This window comes from Ranitomeya variabilis, chromosome 4 (genome assembly GCF_051348905.1).
Source record: "Ranitomeya variabilis isolate aRanVar5 chromosome 4, aRanVar5.hap1, whole genome shotgun sequence".
Lineage (NCBI taxonomy): Eukaryota > Metazoa > Chordata > Amphibia > Anura > Dendrobatidae > Ranitomeya > Ranitomeya variabilis.
The window spans coordinates 356,578,197-356,603,719 of record NC_135235.1 but is presented as its reverse complement, the minus strand read 5'-3'; the positions used below and the strand labels follow the sequence as shown (position 1 = coordinate 356,603,719).

The 25,523-nt window shown below is 46.0% G+C and overlaps 1 protein-coding gene across 2 annotated transcripts in view; it reads left to right on the top strand.

The window, feature by feature from the left end:
• The window catches only part of U2AF2 (U2 small nuclear RNA auxiliary factor 2), a 253,231-nt gene that overhangs the window by 119,383 nt on the left and 108,325 nt on the right, over positions 1–25,523 (top strand). The window contains exons 4-6 of one of the 2 annotated variants that reach the window (XM_077250701.1): positions 5,488–5,639; positions 6,437–6,553; positions 6,663–6,801. In XM_077250701.1, the coding sequence (XP_077106816.1) occupies positions 5,488–5,639; positions 6,437–6,553; positions 6,663–6,801 (408 nt within the window). The remainder of the gene's footprint in view (positions 1–5,487; positions 5,640–6,436; positions 6,554–6,662; positions 6,802–25,523) is intronic. The other variant, XM_077250702.1, reaches the window with a different exon arrangement.

The following is a 25,523-nucleotide window of genomic DNA, read 5'->3' as shown; positions in this document are numbered from 1 at the left end:
CCAAAATGGGGTCACTTCCCCCCCCCCCCCTCTGTTTGGGCACATAAGAGACTCTCCAAATGGGACATGGCGTCCACTAATGATTTCGGTTAATTCTGCATTCCAAAAAACAAAGTGGTGATTCTTCCCTTCCAAGCCCTGCTGTGTACTCAAGCTGTAGTTTTATCCCCACATATCGGCGTATTCAGGAGAAATTTCACAACAATTTTTATTTTTTCGCAATTTCTTGTTATCCTCGTCAAAATATAGAAAAAAAAACTTGGGCTAAAAGATTTTGTGCAAAATTGTTAATTTTCACTGCTCAACGTTAAAACTTTCTGTGAAGCACCCAGGGGTTCAAAATGCTCACCACACATCTAATTCCTCAAGGGGTCTACTCCCCAAAATGGGGTCACTTGTTGGGGGGTTTCCACTGTTTTGGCACATCAGCGGCTCTCCTAACGTGACATGGCGTCCGCTCTCGATTCCAGCCAATTTTGCGTTCACAAAGTCTATAAGGTGCTCCTTCCCTTCTAAGCCCTGTTGTGTGCCCAAACAATAATTTTCCCCCACATATGGGGGGGTGTTGGCGTATTCTGGAGACATTGCACAACACATTATGTTGTCCAGAAAAAAAAAAATTGGGTCGTGAAATGTTTGGGGAGAAAAATTGTTTTTTTTGTTTTGTTTTTTTTCCCCCTTCCCCCTTCCACATTCCATCTAGGATGTGGTTTTGATCACCTTAAGAGGTGGAGTTTTTAGAATGGTGTTAATTTTGGGTATGTTATGTCATAAAGGCCCCTCAATGTCAACTTCAAATGTGAAATGATCCCTTAACCCCTTCATGACCCAGCCTATTTTGGCCTTAATGACCTTGCCGTTTTTTGTAATTCTGACCAGTGTCCCTTTATGAGGTAATAACTCTGGAACGCTTCAACGGATCCTAGCGATTCTGAGATTGTTTTTTCGTGACATATTGGGCTTCATGTTAGTGGTAAATTTAGGTCGATAATTTCTGAGTTTATTTGTGAAAAAAACGGAAATTTGGCAAAAATTTTGAAAATTTCGCAAATTTTCACATTTTGAATTTTTATTCTGTTAAACCAGAGAGTTATGTGACACAAAATAGTTAATAAATAACATTTCCCACATGTCTACTTTACATCAGCACAATTTTGGAAACAAATTTTTTTTTTGCTAGGAAGTTATAGGGGTTAAAATTTGCACAGCGATTTCTCATTTTTACAACCAAATTTACAAAACCATTTTTTTTTTAGGGACCACCTCACATTTGAAGTCAGTTTGAGGGGTCTGTATGGCTGAAAATACCCCAAAGTGACACCATTCTAAAAACCGCACCCCTCAAGGTGCTCAAAACCACATTCAAGAAGTTTATTAACCCTTCAGGTGTTTCACAGCAGCAGAAGCAACATGGGAGGAAAAAATGAACATTTAACTTTTTAGTCACAAAAATGATCTTTTAGCGCAAATTTTTTTATTTTCCCAAGAGTAAAAGGAGAAACTGGACCACGAACGTTGTTGTCCAATTTGTCCTGAGTACTCTGATACCTCATATGTGGGGGTAAACCACTGTTTGGGCGCACGGCAGGGCTCGGAAGGGAAGGAGCGCCATTTGACTTTTTCAATGAAAAATTGGCTCCAATCTTTAGCGGACACCATGTCGCTTTTGGAGAGCCCCCGTGTGCCTAAACATTGGAGCTCCCCCACAAGTGACCCCATTTTGGAAACTAGACACCCCAAGGAACTTATCTAGATGCATAGTGAGCACTTTAAACCCCCAGATGCTTCACAAATTGATCCGTAAAAATGAAAAAGTACTTTTTTTTTCAAAAAAAATTTTTTAGCCTCAATTTTTTCATTTTCACATGGGCAACAGGATAAAATGGATCCTAAATTTTGTTGGGCAATTTCTCCTGAGTACACCGATACCTCACATGTGGGGGTAAACCACTGTTTGGGTGCATGGCAAGGCTCGGAAGGGGAGGCGTGCCATTTGACTTTTTGAATGGAAAATTAGCTACAATCGTTAGCGGACACCATGTCGCGTTTGGAGAGCCCCTGTGTGCCTAAACATTGGAGCTCCCCTACAAGTGACCCCATTTTGGAAACTAGACCCCCCAAGGAACTTATCTAGATGCATAGTGAACACTTATAACCCCCAGGTGCTTCACAGAAGTTTATAACGCAGAGCCGTAAAAATAAAAAATAATTTTTCTTTTCTCAAAAATGATTTTTTAGCCCACAATTTTTAATTTTCCCAAGGGTAACAGGAGAAATTGGACCCCAAAAGTTGTTGTCCAGTTTCTCCTGAGTACGCGGATACCCCATATGTGGGGGTATACCACTGTTTTGGCACACGTCGGGGTTCGGAAGGGAAGTAGTGACGTTTTGAAATGCAGACTTTGATGGAATGCTCTGCGGGCGTCAGATTGCGTTTGCAGAGCCCCTGATGTGCCTAAACAGTAGCAACTCCCCACAAGTGACTCAATTTTGGAAACTAGACCCCCCCAAGGAACTTATCCAGATGTGTGATGAGCACGTTCAACCCCCAAGTGCTTCACAGAAGTTTACAACGCAGAGCTGTGAAAATAAAAAATAATTGTTCTTTCCTCAAAAATTATTTTTTAGCAAGTAATTTTTTATTTTTGCAAAGGTAACAGGAGAAATTGGACCCCAATTGTTGCCCAGTTTGTCCTGAGTATGCTGGTACCCCAAATGTGGGGGTAAACCACTGTTTGGGCGCACGTCGGGGCTTGGAAGGGAGGGAGCACCATTTGACTTTTTGAACGCAAGATTGGCTGGAATGGTGGCGCCATGTTGCGTTTGGAGACCCCTGATGTGCCTAAACAGTGGAAACCCCTCAGTTCTAACTTCAACCCTAACCCTAATCCCAACCCTAACCCTAATCCCAACCCTAACCACAACTGTAACCCCAACACACCCCTAACCCTATCCTTAACCCTAACCACAAGCCTAATCTTAACCCTATTTCCAACCCTAGCCCTAATTCCAACCCTAACTCTAATTCCAACCCTAACCCTAAGGCTATGTGCCCACGTTGCGGATTCGTGAGATTTTTCCGCACGATTTTTGAAAAATCTGCAGGTAAAAGGCACTGCGTTTTACCTGCGGATTTACAGCAGATTTCCAGTATTTTTTTGTGCGGATTTCACCTGCGGATTCCTATTGAGGAACATGCAGCGGAAAATACAATGCAGCGTTTCTGCACGGAATTTTCCGCACCATGGGCACAGCGGATTTGGTTTTTCCATAGGTGTACATGGTACTGTAAACCTGATGGAAAACTGCTACGAATTTGCAGCGGCCAATCCGCTGCGGATCCGCGGCCAATCCGCTGCGGATCCGCGGCCAATCCGCTGCGGATCCGCGGCCAATCCGCTGCGGATCCGCGGCCAAATCCGCACTGTGTGCACATGCCATAACCCTAACCCTACCCGTAACCCTAACCCTACCCCTAGTTCTAACCCTAGTTCTAACCCTAACCCTAGTTGAAGAAAAAAAAAAAAAATTTCTTTTATTATTGTCCCTACCTATGGGGGTGATAAAGGGGGGGGTTTATTTATTATTTTTTTTATTTTGATCGCTGTGATAGAACCTACCACAGCGATCAAAATGTACTTGTAATGAATCTGCCAGCCGGCAGATTCGGCGGGCGCACTGCGCATGCGCCCGCCATTTTGGAAGATGGCGGCGCCCATGGAGAAGACGGATCGACACCGGGAGCCTCGGTAACTATAAGGGGGGGGGGGGAGATCGGGGCACGGGGGGGGGGGGGGGGGGCGTCGGAGCACGGGGGGAGCGGACAGGAGGACGGGGGAGCGGAGCACAGGACGGAGGGGACTACGGGACAGATCGGTGGCTTGGGGGGGCGATCGGTGGGGGGGGGTCACTTCCGTATTTCCAGCCATGGCCGATGATATTGCAGCATCGGCCATGGCTGGATTGTAATATTTCACCAGTTTTTTAGGTGAAATATTACAAATCGCTCTGATTGGCAGTTTCACTTTCAACAGCCAATCAGAGCGATCGTAGCCACGAGGGGGTGAAGCCACCCCCAATGGGCTGAAGCACCACTCCCCCTGTCCCTGCAGATCGGGTGAAATTGGAGTTAACCCTTTCACCCGATCTGCAGGGACGCGATCATTCCATGACGCATACGCTGCGTCACAGGTCGGATTGGCACCGACTTTCAAGACGCAGCATATGCGTCAAAGGTCGGGAAGGGGTTAAAAAAATGAGAATCACTGGTTAAATTTAACCTGTCACCCCCAAAATCGAAGGTGAGCTAAGCCCACCGTTGTCAGGGGCTTATCTACAGCATTCTGTAATGCCGTAGATAAGCCCCCGATGTATCCTGGAAGATGAGAAATACAGAATGCCGTAGAAAAGCCCCTGATGCCCGTGAGCTTTCTATTTTGGAGGTGACCGTTTCCCTTTAACTCTTCTAACTAACACACAATTTCAAAAATTGTGCTGAAGTCCGCAAGGACAGGGTCCTCTCCCCTGTGTACCAGTCTGTCATGGTAAATTTGTATACTGTAAATATCTATAACCCTGTATGTAACACCTTTCTCATGTACAGCACCATGGAATTAATGGTGCTATATAAATACATAAATAATAATACATGTGGGATTTGTTATTTATTAACTATTTTGTGTCGCATAACTCTGGTTTAAAGGCATAAAAATAAAAAGTTTGAAATTACAACATTTTCATATTTTTTACCAAATTTCCTTTTTTTTTCCTCAAGTCATATCGAACAAATTGTACCACAATCATGAAGTACAATAAGTCATGAAAAAGCAATCTCAGAATCACTAGGATTAGTTTTCCCCAGCACGCTCGGGTGTCCTCCGAGTATTTTAGTGTTCGGAGACTTTCATCGCCTCAGCTGAATGATTTACAGCTATTAGCCAGGCTGAGTACATGTGGGGGTTGCCTGGTTGCTAGGGAATCCTCAAATGTAATCAAGCTGGCTAGTAGCTGTAAATCATTCAGCTGCCGTGATGAATACTAACAAATACTCTGAGGTCACCCTTGCGTGCTCGGGTGAAAACCCGAGCAATGAGTACACTAGCTCATCACTAACTAGGATCTGTTGAAGCTTTCCAGAGTTACCGCATAAAGTGACTCTGGTCAGAATCGTAAAATTTGGCCAGGTCAGGAAGGTGAAAACAGGCTTGAGGTGTGAAGGGCTTAAAGACTCATTGCCAGGTCATTTTTACCACACACAGCATAAATATAAAACCACAGTGTCATTCAAAATTGCTACTCATCCCACAAAAAGAGAGCCATAAATATGGCTGTATTAACGAATGAATAAATAAGGCTTTTGGTACAAGGGGAGGAAAGAACAGCACAAAAATGGAAAAATTCCTTGATTCTTCAGGGATTCATATATTGAATATAGAAGTATTTAATCCCTCACATTCATGCTGCCTTTCTTGAATTTTGTTTCAACAGCTGCAGGTCAAATTCCGGCTACAGCGCTACTTCCAACAATGACACCTGATGGTCTAGCTGTTACTCCAACTCCAGTGCCTGTTGTGGGTAGTCAGATGACAAGACAGGCCCGTCGTCTTTATGTTGGAAATATTCCCTTTGGCATTACTGAGGTACTAAGGTTTTTTCTAAACATGTTAAAATTCTATTTTTTCTCTCCTATGGTTCTTTTTTTGTTTTCCTGTCCTAAATGAAATATTTACGTTGCATCACAGTTATGCAGAAGTAGTTTGGGATTTTTTTCCCTTTGTAATATTTATTTACTTTTTTTGCATTCAGTCTTTAAAATCTTAAGGTATCCAGGCTTTTTAGGCTTTATCTTGTTTGTGTTGTCACCTATGTGACACATGGTGCTGCAAAATATTCACTAAGCATGTTCTAATCTGGAATAAACTTTCACAGGTAGGTTTGAAAATATAAATTCATCCAAATCCACTTGCAACCAATATTTATTACTAGGAACAGAGTTTTTTTTTTTTTTTTTTTTTAAGTATGGATTTCGGTGTTTCCTTTTTTTTACTTCTGGAAATGGTAACAGTTTTAGACAAAGGAAAGAAGTCCCCCTGGCCCTGCAAACTGTATGTATTGCCTGTTTCAAAGTTTGACCAAATTATACTGCGGTTAGTTTGGTGTTTACAGAAATTAGTAATTGGTCTTTGTAAACTTTTTGTTAAGCAAACTTTGAATAAAACCCTTTCCATTTGAAAAAAAACAAGATCAAAGAGTTGTTTCCATTTCTTTTTAAAGTGAAAATTGTGGGGCTGAAATCCCTTCGTAGCAAAATAAGTTTGCTACCATCATGAAAGGCAAGTAGGACAATCTAGATCTTACAAATGCTCTTTTTTTTTACTAGTAAGAGGTACATCAAGCCTTTTTTTTTTTTTTTTTTTTTTTTTTTCTCTTTTCACAGGAAGCAATGATGGATTTTTTCAATGCTCAGATGCGCCTTGGTGGATTGACGCAGGCTCCCGGAAATCCTGTCCTTGCAGTCCAGATAAACCAGGATAAAAATTTTGCCTTTTTAGAGGTTAGTGAAAATTAAGTGTAGCTAACTGCTTTATTTTGTAATCATTTGATAAATTTGCCATCCTTTTAACAAGCCTACTGAAGATATTGCACCCGCTATTTGTTTTCAGTTCCGTTCTGTTGATGAGACAACACAGGCTATGGCTTTTGATGGAATTATTTTTCAAGGACAGTCATTAAAGATTCGCCGCCCACATGATTACCAACCTTTGCCTGGTATGTCTGAAAACCCATCTGTGTATGTTCCAGGTAAATCATCAATTTTCTTATTTGTACTAAACCTTTTTTTTTTTTAATTATACAGTTGTGTACTTGCCTTAAATTATTGAAAGAAAAACACATTTTTCTGTTTTTAACCCCTTTCTGCCAGCTGATGGGATAGTACGTCAGCTGGCAGTATCCCCCACTTTGAGGTGCGCTCCAGCGGTGAGCCCACCTCAAAGCCACAACATATCAGCTGTTTTCAACAGCTGATATGTGCCTGCAATGGGTGCGAGCGGAATTGCGATCCGTCCACTCCCTAGCGCTGCCGGCCACGCGGCCAAAAATACTCGCTCCGCAGATCCCCGTCACGTGATCAGGGGTCATCGGTGCATTGCCATCATAACCAGAGGTCTCCTGAAGACCTCTATGGTTGTTGATGACTGACTATGAGTGCCACCCTGTGGTCGGTGCTCTTAGCAATGCTGTAATTCAGCTACATAGAGGTGATCTGTGCATCACCTCTATGTAGCAGAGGCGATCGAGTCGTGGATGTTTCTAGCCTGGATGGAGGCTATTGAAGCATGCCAAAATTAAGTGTTTAAAAATATATAAAAATATATAAAAAAAAAACATAAGTTCAAATTGCACCCCTTTCGCCCCAATCAAAAACAAAAAAAAGGAAACTTACACATATTTGGTATCGCCACGTTCAGAATCGCCCGATCTATCAATAAAAAAAGGATTAACCTGATCACTGAACTGAGTAGCGAGAAAACTAAATCAAAACGCCAGAACTACATTTTTTTGTTTTGGTCGCCGCGACATTACATTAAAATGCAATAACGGACGATCAAAAGAAGGTATCTGCACAAAAGTGGTTAAAAACATCAGCTCGGCACACAAAATAGAAACCCTCACTCAACCCCAGATCGTGAAAAAAAAGATGCTACGGGTTTTGGAAAAATTGCACTTTTTTATTTTTTTTCTTATTTAAGCAAACTTTGGCATATTATTTTTTATTTTTTTTTTTAAACAACGTAAGATAAAGAACCTAGACATGTTTAATGTCTATGAACTTGTAATGACCTGGTCAGTTTTGGCATTGAGTGAACCTAGCAAAAATGCCAAACAAAAAAACAGTGTGGGATTACAGTTTTTTGCAATTTCACTGCACTTGGAATTTTTTTCCCATTTTTTGTTGCGACATGGTAAAACCAATGGTATCGTTGTCACGGATCCCTACTCCGTGGTGTCACTTATTCATCATGTGCCTGCTCTCACACGTGACTTGGGGTTGTGCCTGCAAGGGTTAATCTATCTCCCCACTCAGTCCAGCATTCAACCTCTGTCCTATGCTGTAATGGGAGCATAAATCACACACCGACCCAGGCCACACACCCGCTCATACATGCTGCCACCACTCATGGAATACATGGGCGATGAGTCCCAGAAATAATACTAATAAAAATATGTCTTATCACTCATAAGGCTCACACACCTTAAGGATATGGATTCTTTTAGAACATTCAAGGTTCAACTTGTTAAAGTTTATACTTTAATAACAAAAGGGTCAGTGCTTACAATAAGAAAAGGTATCAAAATATGATAATAAAAAGACATACGACTTATTCAAAACAGTATCAAAATAAACAGGAGAAAACTTACAGAAAATCATCTAACTGGTAGTTGCTTTTGCTCCCTGGGGTAGGATGAATGTAGATTGGATCACATCAGCTTCTCAGGCTGCCCCCATCATGTGAATACAATTCTCTGTCTGCAGCCTAAATTTATAACTTTGGTCTGAGGTCAGGTTTCTAGACCGGCCCCTCAGGCCAATATCATAACTGCTGCCTGTTTGATTGGACACGGCCGCTCTACTAATGAATATATTATTCTCTCTTGTGGACAGGTTCTCAGGGATATATTACCTCAGGCCGCAATTTAGCATCTCCCCTCCAAGACCTCAGAGGTGTCAAGTGTTCCTTTGTTCTTGGCCTTAGCTAGACCTCCTGGTGAGATAGGGAGACACACAATGTCTGCTAATACCAATATACACATATAACCCTAGAGATAGAGATATATATATATATATATATATATATATATATATATATATATATATATATATATATATATATATATTATTATATTATACACTATATACACAGATTTCTCCACACCTCCCTCCTTATGAACGTGCATGGGGGTTGACATACAGGTCAGCTCCTGAGCATGTATCTGGTTCTGGCCCATCTTGGCGAGAAAGGCCATCGGCATTGCCATGATCAACTCCCTTCTTGTGCTGAATTGTGAAATCATTGCTGAAATATCACACTCCATCTAAGCAATTTCCCATTGTCCCCAACTACTCGGTTGAGCCAACTCAGTGGGTTATGATCTGTGATCACGGTGAAGTTGCGCCCATAGAGGTATGGTTGCAGCTTCTGCAGAGCCCACACAATTGCCAAACATTCTTTTTCAATGGTGGCATAAGCCACTTCTCTGGGCAGGAGTTTCCTGATTAGGTACAGAATTGGTTGTTCCTCTCCTTGTTGGTTCACCTGGCTGAGAACTGCACCTAGCCCATAGGTGCTGGCATCTGTCTGCACTACAAACCGGCGAGTAAAATCTGGGGCCTGCAGGACAGGTGAACTAACCAATGCCGACTTTAGGGCAGAAAATGATTCCTCACACTGAGGACTCCAGGAGACAATTTTAGGAAGTCTTTCTGTCAGATCAGTTAACGGTTTGGACAGAGCACTGTAGTTTGGTACAAACCTCCTATAGTAGCCAGCCGTACCCAGGAAGGACAGTACCTGCTTCTTGGTTCGTGGGGTGGCCCAGGCTGTAATGGCTTCTACCTTCCCTGGCTCAGGTTTTAGCAGTCCTCCCCCCACCCGGTGTCCCAGGTATTGTACTTCCCGCATGGCTACCGGACACTTCCCTGGCTTAACAGTTAGACCTTCAGTTTTAAGCTTTTGCAACACCTGCAAAAGATGTACTAGGTGTTCCTCCCAAGAATCACTAAAGATGGCTATATCATCAAGATAAGTGACGGCAAAACAATCACATCCTTCCAGTAAGTGATTGACCAACCTCTGGAAGGTCGCAGGGGCATTCTTCATACCAAATGGCATCACCAGAAACTCAAACAGCCCAAATGGCGTTATAAAGGCAGACCTCTCCTGAGTTTCTCTGGTCAGGGGTATCTGCCAGTATCCCCTACTCAGGTCCATGATGGTAAGGTACGATGCTTTAGCTAGCTGCTCTAACAGGTCATCTATCCTCGGCATGGGGTAGACCTCACATTTAGTCAGTACATTTAATTTCCTGTAGTCTACACAGAACCGGGTAGTACGGTCCTTTTTTGGGACAAGAACCACAGGCGAGGCCCAGGCACTCTGGTATTTTTTATCACCTTGAGTTTCAGCATCTCCTCTACCTGTTCCCTCACGTGTGCCTTCACCTCTGCTGACACACGGTATGCAGACTGCCTTACTGGGGGATTAGTACCAGTGTCCACATGGTGAACTGCTAAGGGTGTCCTCCCAGGCTCCCCTGTGACGACTTCGGTGAACTCGCTGAGCGCCCCCATCAGCACAGACCTCTGACTGTGGGATAGCTCAGGGTTAAACTCTGCTGCCTCCAGGGACTCCATGTACTGAGTCTCGGCCCCCACATCCAGTAACAGATCAGCCTCCCCCTCTTCAGGCAGGCTACAGACAGGTAAGACACAGGCCTCCCTGGCATGATGTGCCTTCAACATATTTACATGAAACACTTTCTGACTCTTTGCATGCTCATCTAGTGTCACCACATAATTAACATCATTCAGCCGCTTATGTACAGTATATGGTCCCTCCCATGCGGCCTGCAATTTATTCTGTAACATAGGGACCAACACCCAAACCTTCTGCCCCTCCTCGTAGGCCCTCAGTCTGGCATTACGGTCGTACCAGACCTTCTGGTTAATTTGGGCCTGGGTCACGTTCTCATGGGCCAGGTTGCTCAGTTTCTGCATTCTCTGAGCCGCAGTACATATTCGACCACTGAGACTCCAGTAGTTCTGGGGTTGTCCTCCCAACAGTCCTTAATCAAATCAAGTGGCCCCCTGACCCTCCTCCCATAAACCAGTTCAAAGGGGGAGAATCCAGTAGACGCCTGGGGTACCTTTCTGTAGGCAAACAACAGATGGGGGAGGTACCGCTCCCAGTCTCTCCCTTCAGTCTCCACCAGCATTTTGAGCATTTGCTTTAATGTTCCATTGAAACGCTCGCAGAGTCCGTTGGTTTGGGGATGATAGGCGCTGGCCACAACATGCTGTACTTGTATTCTTTCGCAGAGGCTTTCCATCAGATCAGACATGAACTGGGTTCCCTGATCGGTCAACATTTCCCTGGGGAAACCCACACGAGAGAACACAGTCAGTAAAGCATCCGCCACTTTGTCTGCTCGGATGGAGGACCGTGCCACAGCTTCTGGGTATCGTGTAGCATAGTCCACCACTGTGTACTTATTGCCAGAGCTGCTAGGGATTGCAAGTGGCCCTATGATATCCACAGCCACTCGCTGGAAAGGTTTATCGATCACAGGCAGTGGTATCAATGCAGCTTTCTGTATATTCCCAGACTTTCCAACTCTCTGACAAACTACGCACAATCGGCAGTAATTGGCAATATCTGTCCCCATCTTGGGCCAATAGAAGTTGTGACAGGCGAGCTTTAGTCTTTTGTATTCCAAGGTGTCTGGCCAAAGGAATTTCATGGGCAATTCTCAATAATTGTTCCCTAAATGGATAAGGGACGATCTGCCGCCGTTCATAGTCCCAAGATTCTGTAGTCTCTGTATACAGTCTGCCCTGGTCCCAGTATACTCTCTCTTTGCCAGAAGCAGCAGGGGATTGGTCTGCAAGACATCTGAGCTCCCCCAGACTGACATCGGTCTGCAGGGCCTCCTGGAAGCTCTGACGGTCAGCCTGCAGGCCCTGGCCTAGTGTGACTGCCAGGCCCTTGTCTGAAGCTGAGTTTTCATTGTCTGTTATCAGGGACCTTGGTGGGTCTGCTATGTATGGAGGCTCCGGGACCACAGTATGGGCCTCCTGTCCTGGCAGTTCTGTCTGAGACTCATCCTCTAATCTCTGGGCCAGAGTCTGAGCCGCAGCCCGACTCCGGGTCACAGCTGCCACATGATTACAGTCCTGTGCATTGGGACATTTTCTCTCCTCGCACGGGATCTCAGGTGGGTCTCCTTCTTCCACCTTCTCTGCATCATTTACTTGCAAGGGAGGAACATAGTGGGACACCATCCTCCCCAGGTCCGTGCCTAGCAACACATTGGTGGGAATAGCCTCTGATACTCCCACTTCTCTCAGTCCCTTCCCTGCTCCCCAGTCCAGGTACACACGGGCCATGGGCACGGCAGGGCTGACCCCTTTCCTGGTATGATATCGGCAGGGGTTATCATGGCTGGACGCACCAGGGTCACCTCTGCCCCAGTGTCTCTGAGACCAACAGTGACAGATTGACAGTTCTCATTTGCCCTCGCATCAGAGCCGGCTACAAAGAGGACAGACGGTGGGGGCACAGACGGCTTTGTGGTGGTAGTTGGACGTTTCTCCCTATCAGGGCAGACAGCGCTAACATGTCCCACTTTGTTGCAGGAGAAGCACCGGCGTGCATCGCCTAGAAAATGTCTATTCCCCAGGGCCCCATAGAAGGTGGGCTTGGACAGCACTGGTGATCGGCCGGCAGAGGGAGAAGGGTCCCCGTTTGGCTTACCTCCCCTCCAGCTGAATCCCGATGGCTTCCGCACCTCAGGCATCCTGTTGGCCACATAGCAGTCCGCAATCCTTGCAGCCTGATCCACAGTTTGTGGCTCCCGATCACACAAAAATTGTCGTACATCCGTGGGGCACATGTGAAGAAACTGATCCTTGACCATAAGATCCATTAAGTCCTCAAAACTGTTAACAGAAAGTCCCTTAATCCATTGGTGGAACGTGGTCCTCAAGGTGCTCACAACATCCGCATAGCTGTCAGTGGATCCACTTTGTAGGTTCCGGAACTTTCTCCGATACACTTCTGTTGTCAGGTTGTATTTCCTGATCAGGGCCTCTTTTATGGCCTCATAGTTCGCATCTAGCTCTGGTGGGAGGCCAGCAAAAACTTCCAGGGCTTTGCCTCGCAACCCTGGGGTTAGATACTGTGCCCACTGCTCACGGGGTAGATGGTACTGCCTGCAGGTTTTTTCAAATCCCCGCAGTAAAGTTTCTAAGTCCGTATCCTTCTCCATCACAGGGAAGTTTTCTAGATGTGGTTTCCTTAGATTTATGTCCTGGGAGGGGGTTATCTGAGGACTGATACCCCGCTCTATTTGAGCCATCTGAAGCTGGAACGCTCTGTCCTCCCGGCGTCCTGCAGCCTCTCTCTCAGCCCGGTCACGGCTTTCTGCAGCAGCAGCCTGGCGTTCTGCAGCCTCTCTCTCAGCCTGTCGGTGCTGTAGAATCAGCTGCACGCGCAGATTGGGATCACTTGTTCCCAGCCGTTGTAAGTCCATTTGCAAAGTACAGTCCATAGGCTCCTCAGCACTAGCATTGCTGACACTTCCATCAGGCATCTCCAGTGCAAGAGCTGGCATTGATGGGTCACTCTGAGGTGGGCTCTCTCCTTGCCCACATGTTCCAGCACTTTGCTCTATGTCCTGCTCGACCAAGGCGCGTATCAGCAGCTCCTTGGATCTGTCGGCTGTCTCTAGTCCTCTCTGCTCACAGAGGTCGGTCAGAGCCTCTTTGCTCTGCTTCTTGCTGCCATATCGATGAACAGCCTTTGCCAAATAAGATAGAAAAGAAAAACGGGGAGGGGAAACTGTTTGCAAGTATGTCTAAGTAAGCACTGAGTTGAACCTTGAAGAACTGGTGCACTCCTCGCAAGGATACCAATTCTTTAGTACAGGGAATAATTGCTTAAACCATGCACTAATGCTCTAATAGAAATGATTCTATCCCACCGCTCACCACCAATTGTCACGGATCCCTACTCCGTGGTGTCACTTATTCGTCACGTGCCTGCTCGCACACGTGACTTGGGGTTGTGCCTGCAAGGGTTAATCTATCTCCCCACTCAGTCCAGCATTCAACCTCTGTCCTATGCTGTAATGGGAGCATAAATCACACACCGACCCAGGCCACACACCCGCTCATACATGCTGCCACCACTCATGGAATACATGGGCGATGAGTCCCAGAAATAATACTAATAAAAATATGTCTTATCACTCATAAGGCTCACACACCTTAAGGCTATGGATTCTTTTAGAACATTCAAGGTTCAACTTGTTAAAGTTTATACTTTAATAACAAAAGGGTCAGTGATTACAATAAGAAAAGGTATAAAAATATGATAATAAAGACACACAACTTATGCAAAACAGTATCAAAATAAACAGGAGAAAACTTACAGAAAATCATCTAAAGGTACCGTCTCACAAAACGATTTACCAACGATCACGACCAGCGATACGACCTGGCCGTGATCGTTGGTAAGTCGTTGTGTGGTCGCTGGGGAGCTGTCACACAGACAGCTCTCCAGCGACCAATGATGCCGAGGTTCGCTGGTAACCAGGGTAAACATCGAGTTACTAAGCACAGCACAGCACTGACGTCACCGCTGCGCTCTGCTCTCACTGTACGGCCGGCAGTCAGTCAGTGCGGGAAGCAGACGGCAAGGGACCTGATGGACACCGAAAGGTGAGTATGTACTGTTTTTTTTTTTTTTTTTTTTTACATTTACGATGGTAACCAGGGTAAACATCGGGTTACTAAGCGCGGCCCTGCGCTTAGTAACCCGATGTTTACCCTGGTTACCAGCGAAGACATCGCTGAATCCGTGTCTCACACACCGATTCAGCGATGTCAGCGGGACCTCAACGACCAAAAAAAAGGTCCAGGCCATTCCGACACGACCAGCGATCTCACAGCAGGGGCCTGGTCGCTGGTACGTGTCAAACATAGCGAGATCGCTACTGAGGTCGCTGTTGCGTCACAAAACTTGTGACTCAGCAGCGATCTCGCTAGCGACCTCGCTATGTGAGACGGGGCTTTAACTGGTAGTTAGCTTTCTGCTCCCTGGGGTAGGATGAATGTAGATTGGATCACATCAGCTTCTCAGGCTGCCCCCATCATGTGAACACAATTCTGTCTGCAGCCTAAATTTATAACTTTGGTCTGAGGTCAGGTTTCTAGACCGGCCCATCAGGCCAATATCATAACTGCTGCCTTTTTGATTGGGCACGGCCGCTCTACTAATGAATATATTATTCTCTCTTGTGGAGAGGTTCTCAGGGATATATTACCTCAGGCCGCAATTTAGCATCTCCCCTCCAAGACCTCAGAGGTGTCAAGTGTTCCTTTGTTCTTGGCCTTAGCTAGACCTCCTGGTGAGATAGGGAGACACAATGTCTACTAATACCAAGGAAGCACCTATTAACACCTAGGTGCGACTTGCCTTCAGGACAGATGTTACGTTATTACTAGTCACACATATAAAGGTACCTTCACACTGAACAACTTAACAACGATAACGATAGCGATCCGTGACGTTGCAGCGTCCTGGATAGCGATATCGTTGTGTTTGACACGCAGCAGCGATCAGGATCCTGCTGTGACATCGTTGCTCGGAGCTAGAAGGCCAGCACCTTATTCCGTCGCTGAATCGGTGTGTGTGACGCGGATTCAGCGATGTTTTCACTGGTAACCAGGGTAAACATCGAGTTACTAAGCGCAGGGCCGCGCTTAGAAACCCGATGTTTTCCCTGGTTACCAGTGTAAATGTAAAAAAACAAACACTACATACTTACATTCCGGTGTCTGTCGGGTCCCCCAGCGTCCGCTTCCCTGTACTGTCAGCGCCGGCCGGCTGTAAAGCAGAGCACAGCGGTGACGTCACTTAAACAGTGCAGGGTAGCCGACGCCGGGGGACCCGACAGACACCAGAATGTAAGTATGTAGTGTTTTTTTTTTTTTTTTACATTTACACTGGCAACCAGGGTAAACATCGGGTTACTAAGCGCGGCCCTGCGCTTAGTAACCCGATGTTTACCCTGGTTACCCGGGGACTTCGGCATCGTTGGTCGCTGGAGAGCTGTCTGTGTGACAGCTCTCCAGCGACCACACAACGACGAAACAGCCACGCTGCAGCGATCGGCATCGTTGTCGATATCGCTGCAGCGTCGCTTAATGTGACGGTACCTTAACCATAGACCCATATAGAGACATAAAATATATATATATATATATGTATATATATATATGTGTATATATATGTATATGTGTATATATATATATATGTATGTATGTATATGTATGTATGTGTATATATATATATATATATATATATATATATATATATATATATATATATATATATATATATATATATATATATATATATATATTTTTTTTTTTTCACAACAATCGTTAAAAAGTAAAACTTATCCCGCAAAAAATATGCCCTCACATGGCCATATTGATTGAAAAAAAAAGGTATGGCTCTGGAAGGGAGCGAAAAACTAAATGAAAAAAGCTCTGGGGATTAAAGTAGTTATCTAAGGTAATGAGATCAGTGGAAGTCCCACATCCGGTACCTCCACTGGTGAGTTGAAATCTACTCCAGAAAAGGCCGAACATAAGTGATGTACCGTATATACTCGAGTATAAACCGAGATTTTCAGCCCAAATTTTTGGGCTGAAAGTGCCCCTCTCGGCTTATACTCGAGTCACGGTCGGCGGGTGAGGGGGAGAGGTCTGTCATATACTCACCTGCTTCCGGGGCTCCTGGCGCTCCCCCTGCCTGTCCCATGGTCTTCAGGTGCCACAGCTCTTCCCCTGTTCAGCGGTCACGTGGGACCGCTCATTAAAGTTATGAATATGGACTCCACTCCCATAGGGGTGGAGCTGCATATTCATTCCTCTAATGAGCGGTAACGGTGACCTCTGACAGAGGAAGAGGCTGCAGTACCCGGAGACCATCTGTCCGGGATAAGGAGCCAGGGACGCCGGGAGCAGGTGAGTATTACATATTTACCTGTCCACGTTCCACCCGCCGGGCGCCGCTCCATCTTCCCGTCCTCTTGCTCTGACTGTTCAGGTCAGAGGGCGCGATGACGTACTAATCAGCGCGCCGCCCTCTGCCTGAACAGTCAGTGCGGAGAGACGCCGAGACGGGAAGCTGAGGAGCTGCGGGCAGCAAGAGGTGAGTATGTCATTTTTTTTTTTTTTATTGCAGCAGCATTATATATTGCATAGCTTTATATGGAGCATCTATGGGGCCATAATGAACGGTGCAGAGCATTCTATATGGCACAGCTTTATATGGATCATCTTATGGGGCAATAATGAACAGTATGGAGCATTATATGTGGCACAGTTTTATATGGAGCATCTATGGGGCAATAATGAAATGTATGGAGCATTATATGTGGCACAGCTTTATATGGAGCATCTTATGGGGTAATAATGAACGGTATGGAGCATCTATTTTTATTTTTGAAATTCACCGGTAGCTGCTGCATTTCCTACCCTAGGCTTATACTCGAGTCAATAAGTTTTCCCAGTTTTGTGGCAAAATTAGGGGGGTCGGCTTATACTCGGGCCGGCTTATACTCGAGTATATACAGTATGCTGCAGGTCACAAAAATTCTGTACAATTAGCAGCTGCTGCAGTTTATCTTCTATTCACTTGAAAGGGAGAGGAATTGCAACGGCTACCAAACAATGTATGTAACTACTATGTTGAGCTACATGTATGTACTCCCACTGACTTGATGACTTTATTTGTAGGCAGGCAGGTAGTACCCTGCAGCTTTGTTCATTGTATTTATATACAGCCCCCGGAGCTTGGGAAAGCTGATTTGTCTGGGGTGCATGAAACGCTGCATGAAACACATTTTAACCCTTTCCCGACCTGTGACACAGCGTATGCGTCATGAAAGTCTGTGCCAATCCGACCTGTGACGCATATGCTGTGTCATAGAAAGATTGCGTCCCTGCTGGCCGGGTGAAAGGGTTAACTCCAATTTCACCCGACCTACAGTGACAGGGGGAATGGTACTACAGCCCGGGGGGGGGGTGGCTTTGTCCCCCCTGTGGCTACGATCGCTCTGATTGCTCTGATTGGCTGTTTCACTTTCAACACCCAATCTGTAATATTTCACCAATGAAAATTGGTGAATTACAATCCAGCCATGGCCGATGCTGCAATAGCATCTGCCATGGCTGGAGACCCCGATCTGCCAACCGCCACCGATCTCCTCTCCGTCCTGTCATGTCCCATGCTCCCCTCCTGTCCGCTCCCCCGTCCTCCTGTCTGCTCCCCCCCCATGCTCTGATTCCCCCCCCCGGTGCTCCGATCGCACCCCCCCCCATACTTACCGAGCTCTGATGTCCCTCCCGGTGTCCTCGGTCTAATCCATGGGCGCCGCCATCTTCCAAAATGGCGGGCGCATGCGCAGTGCGGTGCGAATCGGCCGGCAGATTCTTTCCAGGTACATTTTGATCGCTGTGATAGGTTCTATCACAGCGATCAAAATAAAAATAAAAATAGTAAATAAACCCCCCCCCCCCCCCCCCCTTTAATCACCCCCATAGGTAGGGACAATAATAAAATACAGAAATTATATTTATTTTTGTTTTTCCATTAGGGCTAGGGTTGCACTTGGGGCTAGGGTTGCACTTGGGGCTAGGGTTGCACTTGGGGCTAGGGTTGCACTTGGGGCTAGGGTTGCACTTGGGGCTAGAATTAGGCTATGTGCACACGGTGTGGGTTTGGCTGCGGATCCGCTGCGGATTGGTCGCTGCGGATTCGTAGCAGTTTTCCATCACGTTTACAGTACCACGTAAACCTATGGAAAACCAAATCCGCTGTGCCCATGGTGCGGAAAACACAGCGCGGCAACGCTGCGTTGTATTTTCCGCAGCATGTCAATTCTTTGTGCAGATTCCGCAGCGTTTTACACCTGCTCCATAGTAGGAATCTGCAGGTGAAATCCACACAAAAAACACTGGAAATCCACGGTAAATCCGCAGGTAAAGTGCAGTGCGTTTTACCTGCAGATTTTTCAAAAACGGTGCGAACAATCCGCACACAAATTCGCAACGTGGGCACATAGCCTTAGGGTTGGAATTAGGGTTAAAACTAGGGTTAGGGGTGTGTTGGGGTTAGGGTTGTGGTTAGGGTTGGGATTAGGGATAGGGGTGTGTTGGGGTTTGAGTTAGGCTACTTTCACACTAGCGTCGGGCCCGGCCCGTCGCACTTCGTCGGGCCGAGGTTACCGACGCTAGCGTTGTCTCCGCCGCACAACGGGGGCAGCGGATGCATTTTTCCAGCGCATCCGCTGCCCCATTGTGAGGTAAAAGCGGACCGTCGGGATCAAAAAACGTTACATGTAACGTTTGTTTGCTCCCGACGGTCCGCCACAACACGGCGCAACCGTCGCACGACGGTTGCGACGTGTCAATGCGTCGCAAATGCGTCGCGTATGTTAGTCAATGCAGAAAAAACGCATCCTGCAAGCACTTTTGCACGATGCGTTTTTTCGGCAAAACGAAGCATTGCGACGTATTGCAGTTAATGCCAGTGTGAAAGTAGCCTTATAATTGAGGGGTTTCCACTGTTTCGGCACATCAAGGGGTCTCCAAACGCGACATGGCGCCACCATTAATTCCAGCCAATCTTGCGTTGAAAAAGTCAAATGGTGCTCTCTCCCTTCAGAGTCCCGACGTGTGCCCAAACAGTGGTTTACCCCCACATATGGGGTACCAGCGTACTCAGGAGAAACTGGACAACAACTTTTGGGGTCCAATTTCTCCTGTAACCCTTGGGAAAATAAAAAATTGCGGGCTAAAAAATTATTTTTGAGGAAAGAAAAATTGTTTTTTATTTTCACGGCTCTGCGTTATAAACTTCTGTGAAGCACTTGGGGGTTCAAAGTGCTCACCACACATCTAGATAAGTTCCTTTGGGGGTCTAGTTTCCGAATTGGGGTCACTTGTGGGGGGAGCTCCAATGTTTAGGCACACGGGCTCTCAAAACGCGACATGGTGTCCGCTAACGATGGAACAAATTTTTTATTCAAAAAGTCAAATGGTGCTCCTTCCCTTCCGAGCCTTACCATGTGCCCAAACAGTGGTTTACCCCCACATGTGAGGTATCAGCGTACTCAGGACAAATTGGACAACAACGTTTGTGGTCCAGTTTCTCCTTGTACCCTTGGGAAAATAAATTGTTGCTAAAAGATCATTTTTGTGACTAAAAAGTTAAATGTTCATTTTTTCCTTCCGTGTTGCTTCTGCTGCTGTGAAGCACCTGAAGGATTAATAAACTTCTTGAATGTGGTTTTGAGCACCTTGAGGCGTGCAGTTTTTAGAATGGTGTCACTTTTGGGTATTTTCAGCCATATAGAACCCTCAAACTGACTTCAAATGTGAGGTGGTCCCTAAAAAAAATGGTTTTGTAAATTTTGTTGTAAAAATGAGAAATCACTGGTCAAATTTTAACCCTTATAACATCCTAGCAAAAAAAATTTTGTTTCCAAAATTGTGCTGATGTAAAGTAGACATGTGGGAAATGTTATTTATTAACTATTTTGTGTCACACAACTCTCTGGTTTAACAATAAAAATTCAAAATGTGAAAATTACAAAATTTTCTAAATTTTCGCCAAATTAGGGTACGTTCACACAGGACTTTTTTTGCTGCTTTTTTTTGCTGCTTTTTTTTTAAGCTAATTTGGTGCGTTTTTGGTGCGTTTTTTGGGTACGTTCACACAGGACTTTTTTGCTGCAGATTTTTGCTGCAGATTTTTGCTGCTTTTTTTATGCTAATTTTCAGCTTCTAGGACACCTCACAATGGCTCTTCACACCTCACTAACCACACCCCTAAGCTCTTGGCTGTGAGATCACTTCCTGCTGGCCATGATTTTCTGCACAAAAAACGCAGCAAATAATGCTACATGCGTTTTTTCAGCGTTTTTGCAGCGTTTTTTTCATCACCCATTCAAGTCAATGGGTGAAAAAACGCAGCAAAAACGCTGAAAAGTGACATGCCCTATGTCCAAAAAAGGCAGCAAAGCAGAAAATACTGATCAAACAAAAAACCAACGTGTGTGCAAAAGCAGCTGAAAATTAGCATAAAAAAAGCAGCAAAAAAGTCCTGTGTGAACGTACCCTTAATGTTTTTTTCACAAATAAACGCAGAAATTATCGACCTAAATTTACCACTAACATGAAGCCCAATATGTCACGAAAAAACAATCTCCGAATCGCTAGGATCCGTTCAAGCGTTGCTGAGTTATTACCTCATTAAGGGACACTGGTCAGAATTGCAAAAAATGGCCAGGTCATTAAGGTCAAAATAGGCTGGGTCATGAAGGGGTTAAGGGTGCAGCAACATGTCTGTACAAGATTTTTGGCCAATGTTTCTGTACTCAGACCTTGCTCACAGCCTACAAAATACCCACCAGCACGCACCCACCAGCACACACCCACCATACATGCAGATTGTGAAAAAATTGTAGAATAAAAAACATTAAAAATAATACATAAATAATACATACTGCGTATGAAAAAGTTTATAAGCGCCTCAGGGGTATCAATAACAATGCAAATTCATAATGGTTCTATATCAATACATGGAAATAAGCCATAGAGAAAAAGAATGAGTAAAAAATGCAGTAAAAAAACAATAAGACAAGGAAAAGAAAAGGGGGGGAAAAACAGGAATTTAACCTGGAGGTGGGAACAAATAAGATAAGGACTAAAATGAACATGGAATAGCAGTAAAGGTGAAGAGAAGAGTAATTTATAAGGCACATAAGGATTAAAGGGAACCTGTCACCCCCAAAATCGAAGATGAGCTAAGCCCACCAGCATCAGGGGCTTATCTACAGTGTTCTGTAATGCTGTAGATAAACCTCCGATGTATCCTGAAAGATGAGAAAAAGAGGCTGGTTATATTCACCTGGTTGGGGCGGTCCTGTCTGATGGGTGTCGCGGTCCGATCCGGGGCTTCCCATCTTCATAGGATGAAGTCCTCTTCTTGTCTTCACGCTGCGGCTCCGGCGCAGGCGTACTTTGTCTGCCCTGTTGAGGGTCATGTGACGTCAAACTTATTGAGAATTTCACAAGAAAAACAATGGTGTGCTTGGTTTTAACGTAACATTATTCTTTCATGAGTTATAAGTATGTGACCACTGTAAGAGTCATGTCGGTCTGGTAGTCGGGGGCAGGTATATCTCGCCCAGGTATTTGTCCTATGTGAATTAGGCCGCTCAGTATCTTCAGGATACCGAGGGGTTAATAAGTGCAGGAATAAAGGCTGACCAGCTGGAGGTTTCAGGTGTCAGCCTGGGGCACACAGAATGCCTGTCTGTGTGAGACAAATGTGAGTGAGAGCTGTGCTCATGATCTGTGTAATGTTAGCTGGGAGGGAGAAGCCCCCCCAGTTGTTAGATAGCAACGTATTTGTTTAGTTAGCGCCGGACAGGCTAGGATTTATTTTTGTTTTGTTTTCTGTATTTGCTTTCACTTTAATAAACCTGACCTGAGGTCAGTCAACTTGGAAACCTTCTGTCGCCTCAGAGTTCAATGCACAAACCACGTGACCTTTGACCCCAGCAAAGGCGATCCCGGAGTGTTTTGTCACATTGTGGTGGAGAACGCGGGCGACGCGTGGCACAGGCGACAGTATGGAAGACGTGGTGAAAGCCCTAGTACAGTCCACTGCCATACAGCAGCAGGCCACTGCAGCACAGCAGGAAGCTAATCGCTTGATGGCCGCACAGCTGAAGGAGTTACTGGACATGACGGCTGCAGACCGCCAGCTTCTCCAACAGGTGGCGCAACGCTTGGTGAGCATGCCTGAGGTTGACCCGGAAGCAGAGTCCAGGAGGATCCATGTGAGTCGATACTGGCAAAAGCTGACCGCAGAAGATGACGTCGAGGCGTACCTGACAACGTTTGAGCGGACAGCGTTGAGAGAGAAGTGGCCGAAGGAACGATGGGCCGATCTAATTGCTCCGTTTCTCTCCGGTGAGGCCCAAAAAGCTTACCATGACTTGGACCCGGAAGTCGCTCAGGACTTTGAGAGGCTGAAAGCTGAGGTCCTGGCCCGGCTGGGTGTGACGACGGCTGTCCGTGCAGAGGGTACATCAGTGGACCTATCAGCAAGATAAACCGCCGCGATCGCAGATGTTCGACCTGATCTACTTGATAAAGAAATGGCTGCAACCCGAGGTACTGACAACTCCGGAGATAATCCAGCGGGTCGTTCTGGACAAGTACCTGAGAGTACTACCACCGGCGCTGAAAAAGTGGGTGAGCCAAGGAAATCCCGCGACAGCGGATCAACTGGTGGACTTGGTGGAGCGTTATTCCGTGGCGGAAGGACTTCCTGATGATACCGCTACTACCCGAACTGTACCTCCTCCTCGTGGAACCGGTAAGACTGTTCCAGGGACTGCGGGGGAAGGAAAATTGCCAAAAACTGTGGGGGAGGAACACGGGACTGCTCGCACCCCGAGATCAAGGGTGTCGGACTCTGGTTTCAATAGGGGGCTTGCTAGGTGTTTCCGTTGCCATGAGAAGGGCCATGTTTCTGCGAACTGTCCTGTTACCACTGAACCCATGCAGTGCGACGTTACGGACTCTAAGAAACGCATGTCTTTGGTTACACGGCTAGTAAGTGTGAATGCGGGTCAAAATGATACAGTAAAACATCTGTGTGAATTGTCTGTAGATGGGAAAAATGTTGTCATTACTAGACTCTGGAAGTGTGGTGACTCTAGTGAAAGCCAGTCTGATAGCACGTCCAACTAGTCCGTCTGACAAGTTTTCTGTAACGTGTGTGCATGGTGACACCTGCTCATATCCTACAGCGGTTATATGTATCTCCACTCCTTATGGGTCTGTGCAACACAAAGTGGGACTCGTTCCCGCATTGTTACAGGATATAATCTTGGGCAGGGATTTTCCTCTTTTCTGGCAGTTGTGGGAGAATCAGTTGCTCCTTCACGGTAGCTGTGACCGTGAATCTTCTCCCATGCTACCTGGAGGTCCCGAGCTCCTGGAGGAGACCCCACAGGAAGATGCTGCTGGGGAGATTAGTGAATCTAACCTTCAGTACCCCTTCTCAGTTATGGCGGGGGAAACTGAGGAAACTCAGCGAGAGGCGGAGGCAGACAGCCATCCCGCACCCTGCCTACCAGATTTGGGAGTCCAGTTGGATGACTTCCACAGCGAACAAATGAAAGATCCTACCCTGACTCAGGCTAGGAAAAATGTAAAAATGATAGATAGCGTACCTGTAGAACCTGACACTAGGCTAGCATACCCGTACATGGTTCTTGAAAATGATTTACTCTACCAGGTAGAAAAAAAAGGGGAAGACACTGTGCAGCAGTTAGTGGTACCCAAACCTTATCGGCGGAAGGTACTGGACCTGGCCCACGGACATATAATGGGGGGACATCTGGGGGTACAAAAAACCACAGAAAGAATATTGCATTGTTTTGTGTGGCCTGGAATACACAATGATGTGCGTAACTATTGTGAGTCCTGTCCAGAGTGCCAAAGCTCGGCACCTAAACCTCGGTACTGTAGCCCTTTGGTACCCCCCCTATCATTGGGGTCCCTTTTGAGAGAATTGGGATGGATTTGGTTGGGCCCCTTCCCCGGTTCGCACGTGGGCACCAACATATCCTCGTCATCATGGACTATGCCACTCGCTACCCGGAAGCCATCCCTTTGCGTAACACTGCTACCAAAACGATCGCCAAAGAATTGGTGCAAGTGTTTAGTCGGGTAGGAATTCCAAAACAGATACTCACCGACCAGGGGACTCCCTTTATGTCAAGGGTGATGAAGGAGCTCTGCAGGCTCTTACAAATAGACCAGTTGCGTACGTCTGTCTATCACCCTCAAACAGATGGGTTGGTTGAGCGGTTCAATAAAACCTTAAAACAGATGCTCCGGAAGGCGATAGACAAAGATGGGAAGAACTGGGATTACTTGTTACCCTATTTGCTGTTTGCCATTAGGGAAGTTCCCCAGTCTTCCACAGGGTTCTCACCTTTCGAGCTATTATACGCCCGTCGTCCCCGTGGACTGTTGGACGTCGCAAAAGAAACCTGGGAAGGTCAAGTCACTCCCTTTAAAACGGTGATAGACCATGTAACGCAAATGCAGGACCGTATTGCTGCTGTCATGCCCATTGTTAGGGAACATATGTTACAGGCCCAGGGAGCCCAGAGGCTAAGTTATGATAGAGGCGCCAAGGTCCGTACGTTTGCACCCGGGGATAGGGTGTTGATCCTAATCCCTACGGTGGATAGTAAATTTCTGGCGAAATGGCAGGGCCCCTTTGAGGTCATGGAACGAGTTGGAGAAGTGAACTATAAAGTGCACCAGCCTGGTAAGAGAAAACCAGAACAGATTTATCATGTGAATCTGATAAAACCCTGGAAAGACCGTGCTGCCCTAACAGCGGATCTGCCCCGTCCGGTTTGCTCACCTACCGTACCGGAGGTGCAGATTGCCGAGACTCTCTCTGAACGACAAAAATCTGAGGTTAAGCAGTTTTTGTTACAGAACAGTTTTTCTCGGAAAAACCTGGCCAGACTAGGCTAGTGAAACATGAGATTGTCACAGAGCCTGGTGTCACAGTTCATGTGAAGCCGTACCGGATTCCAGAAGCACGCCGTGAAGCCGTCTCCCGGGA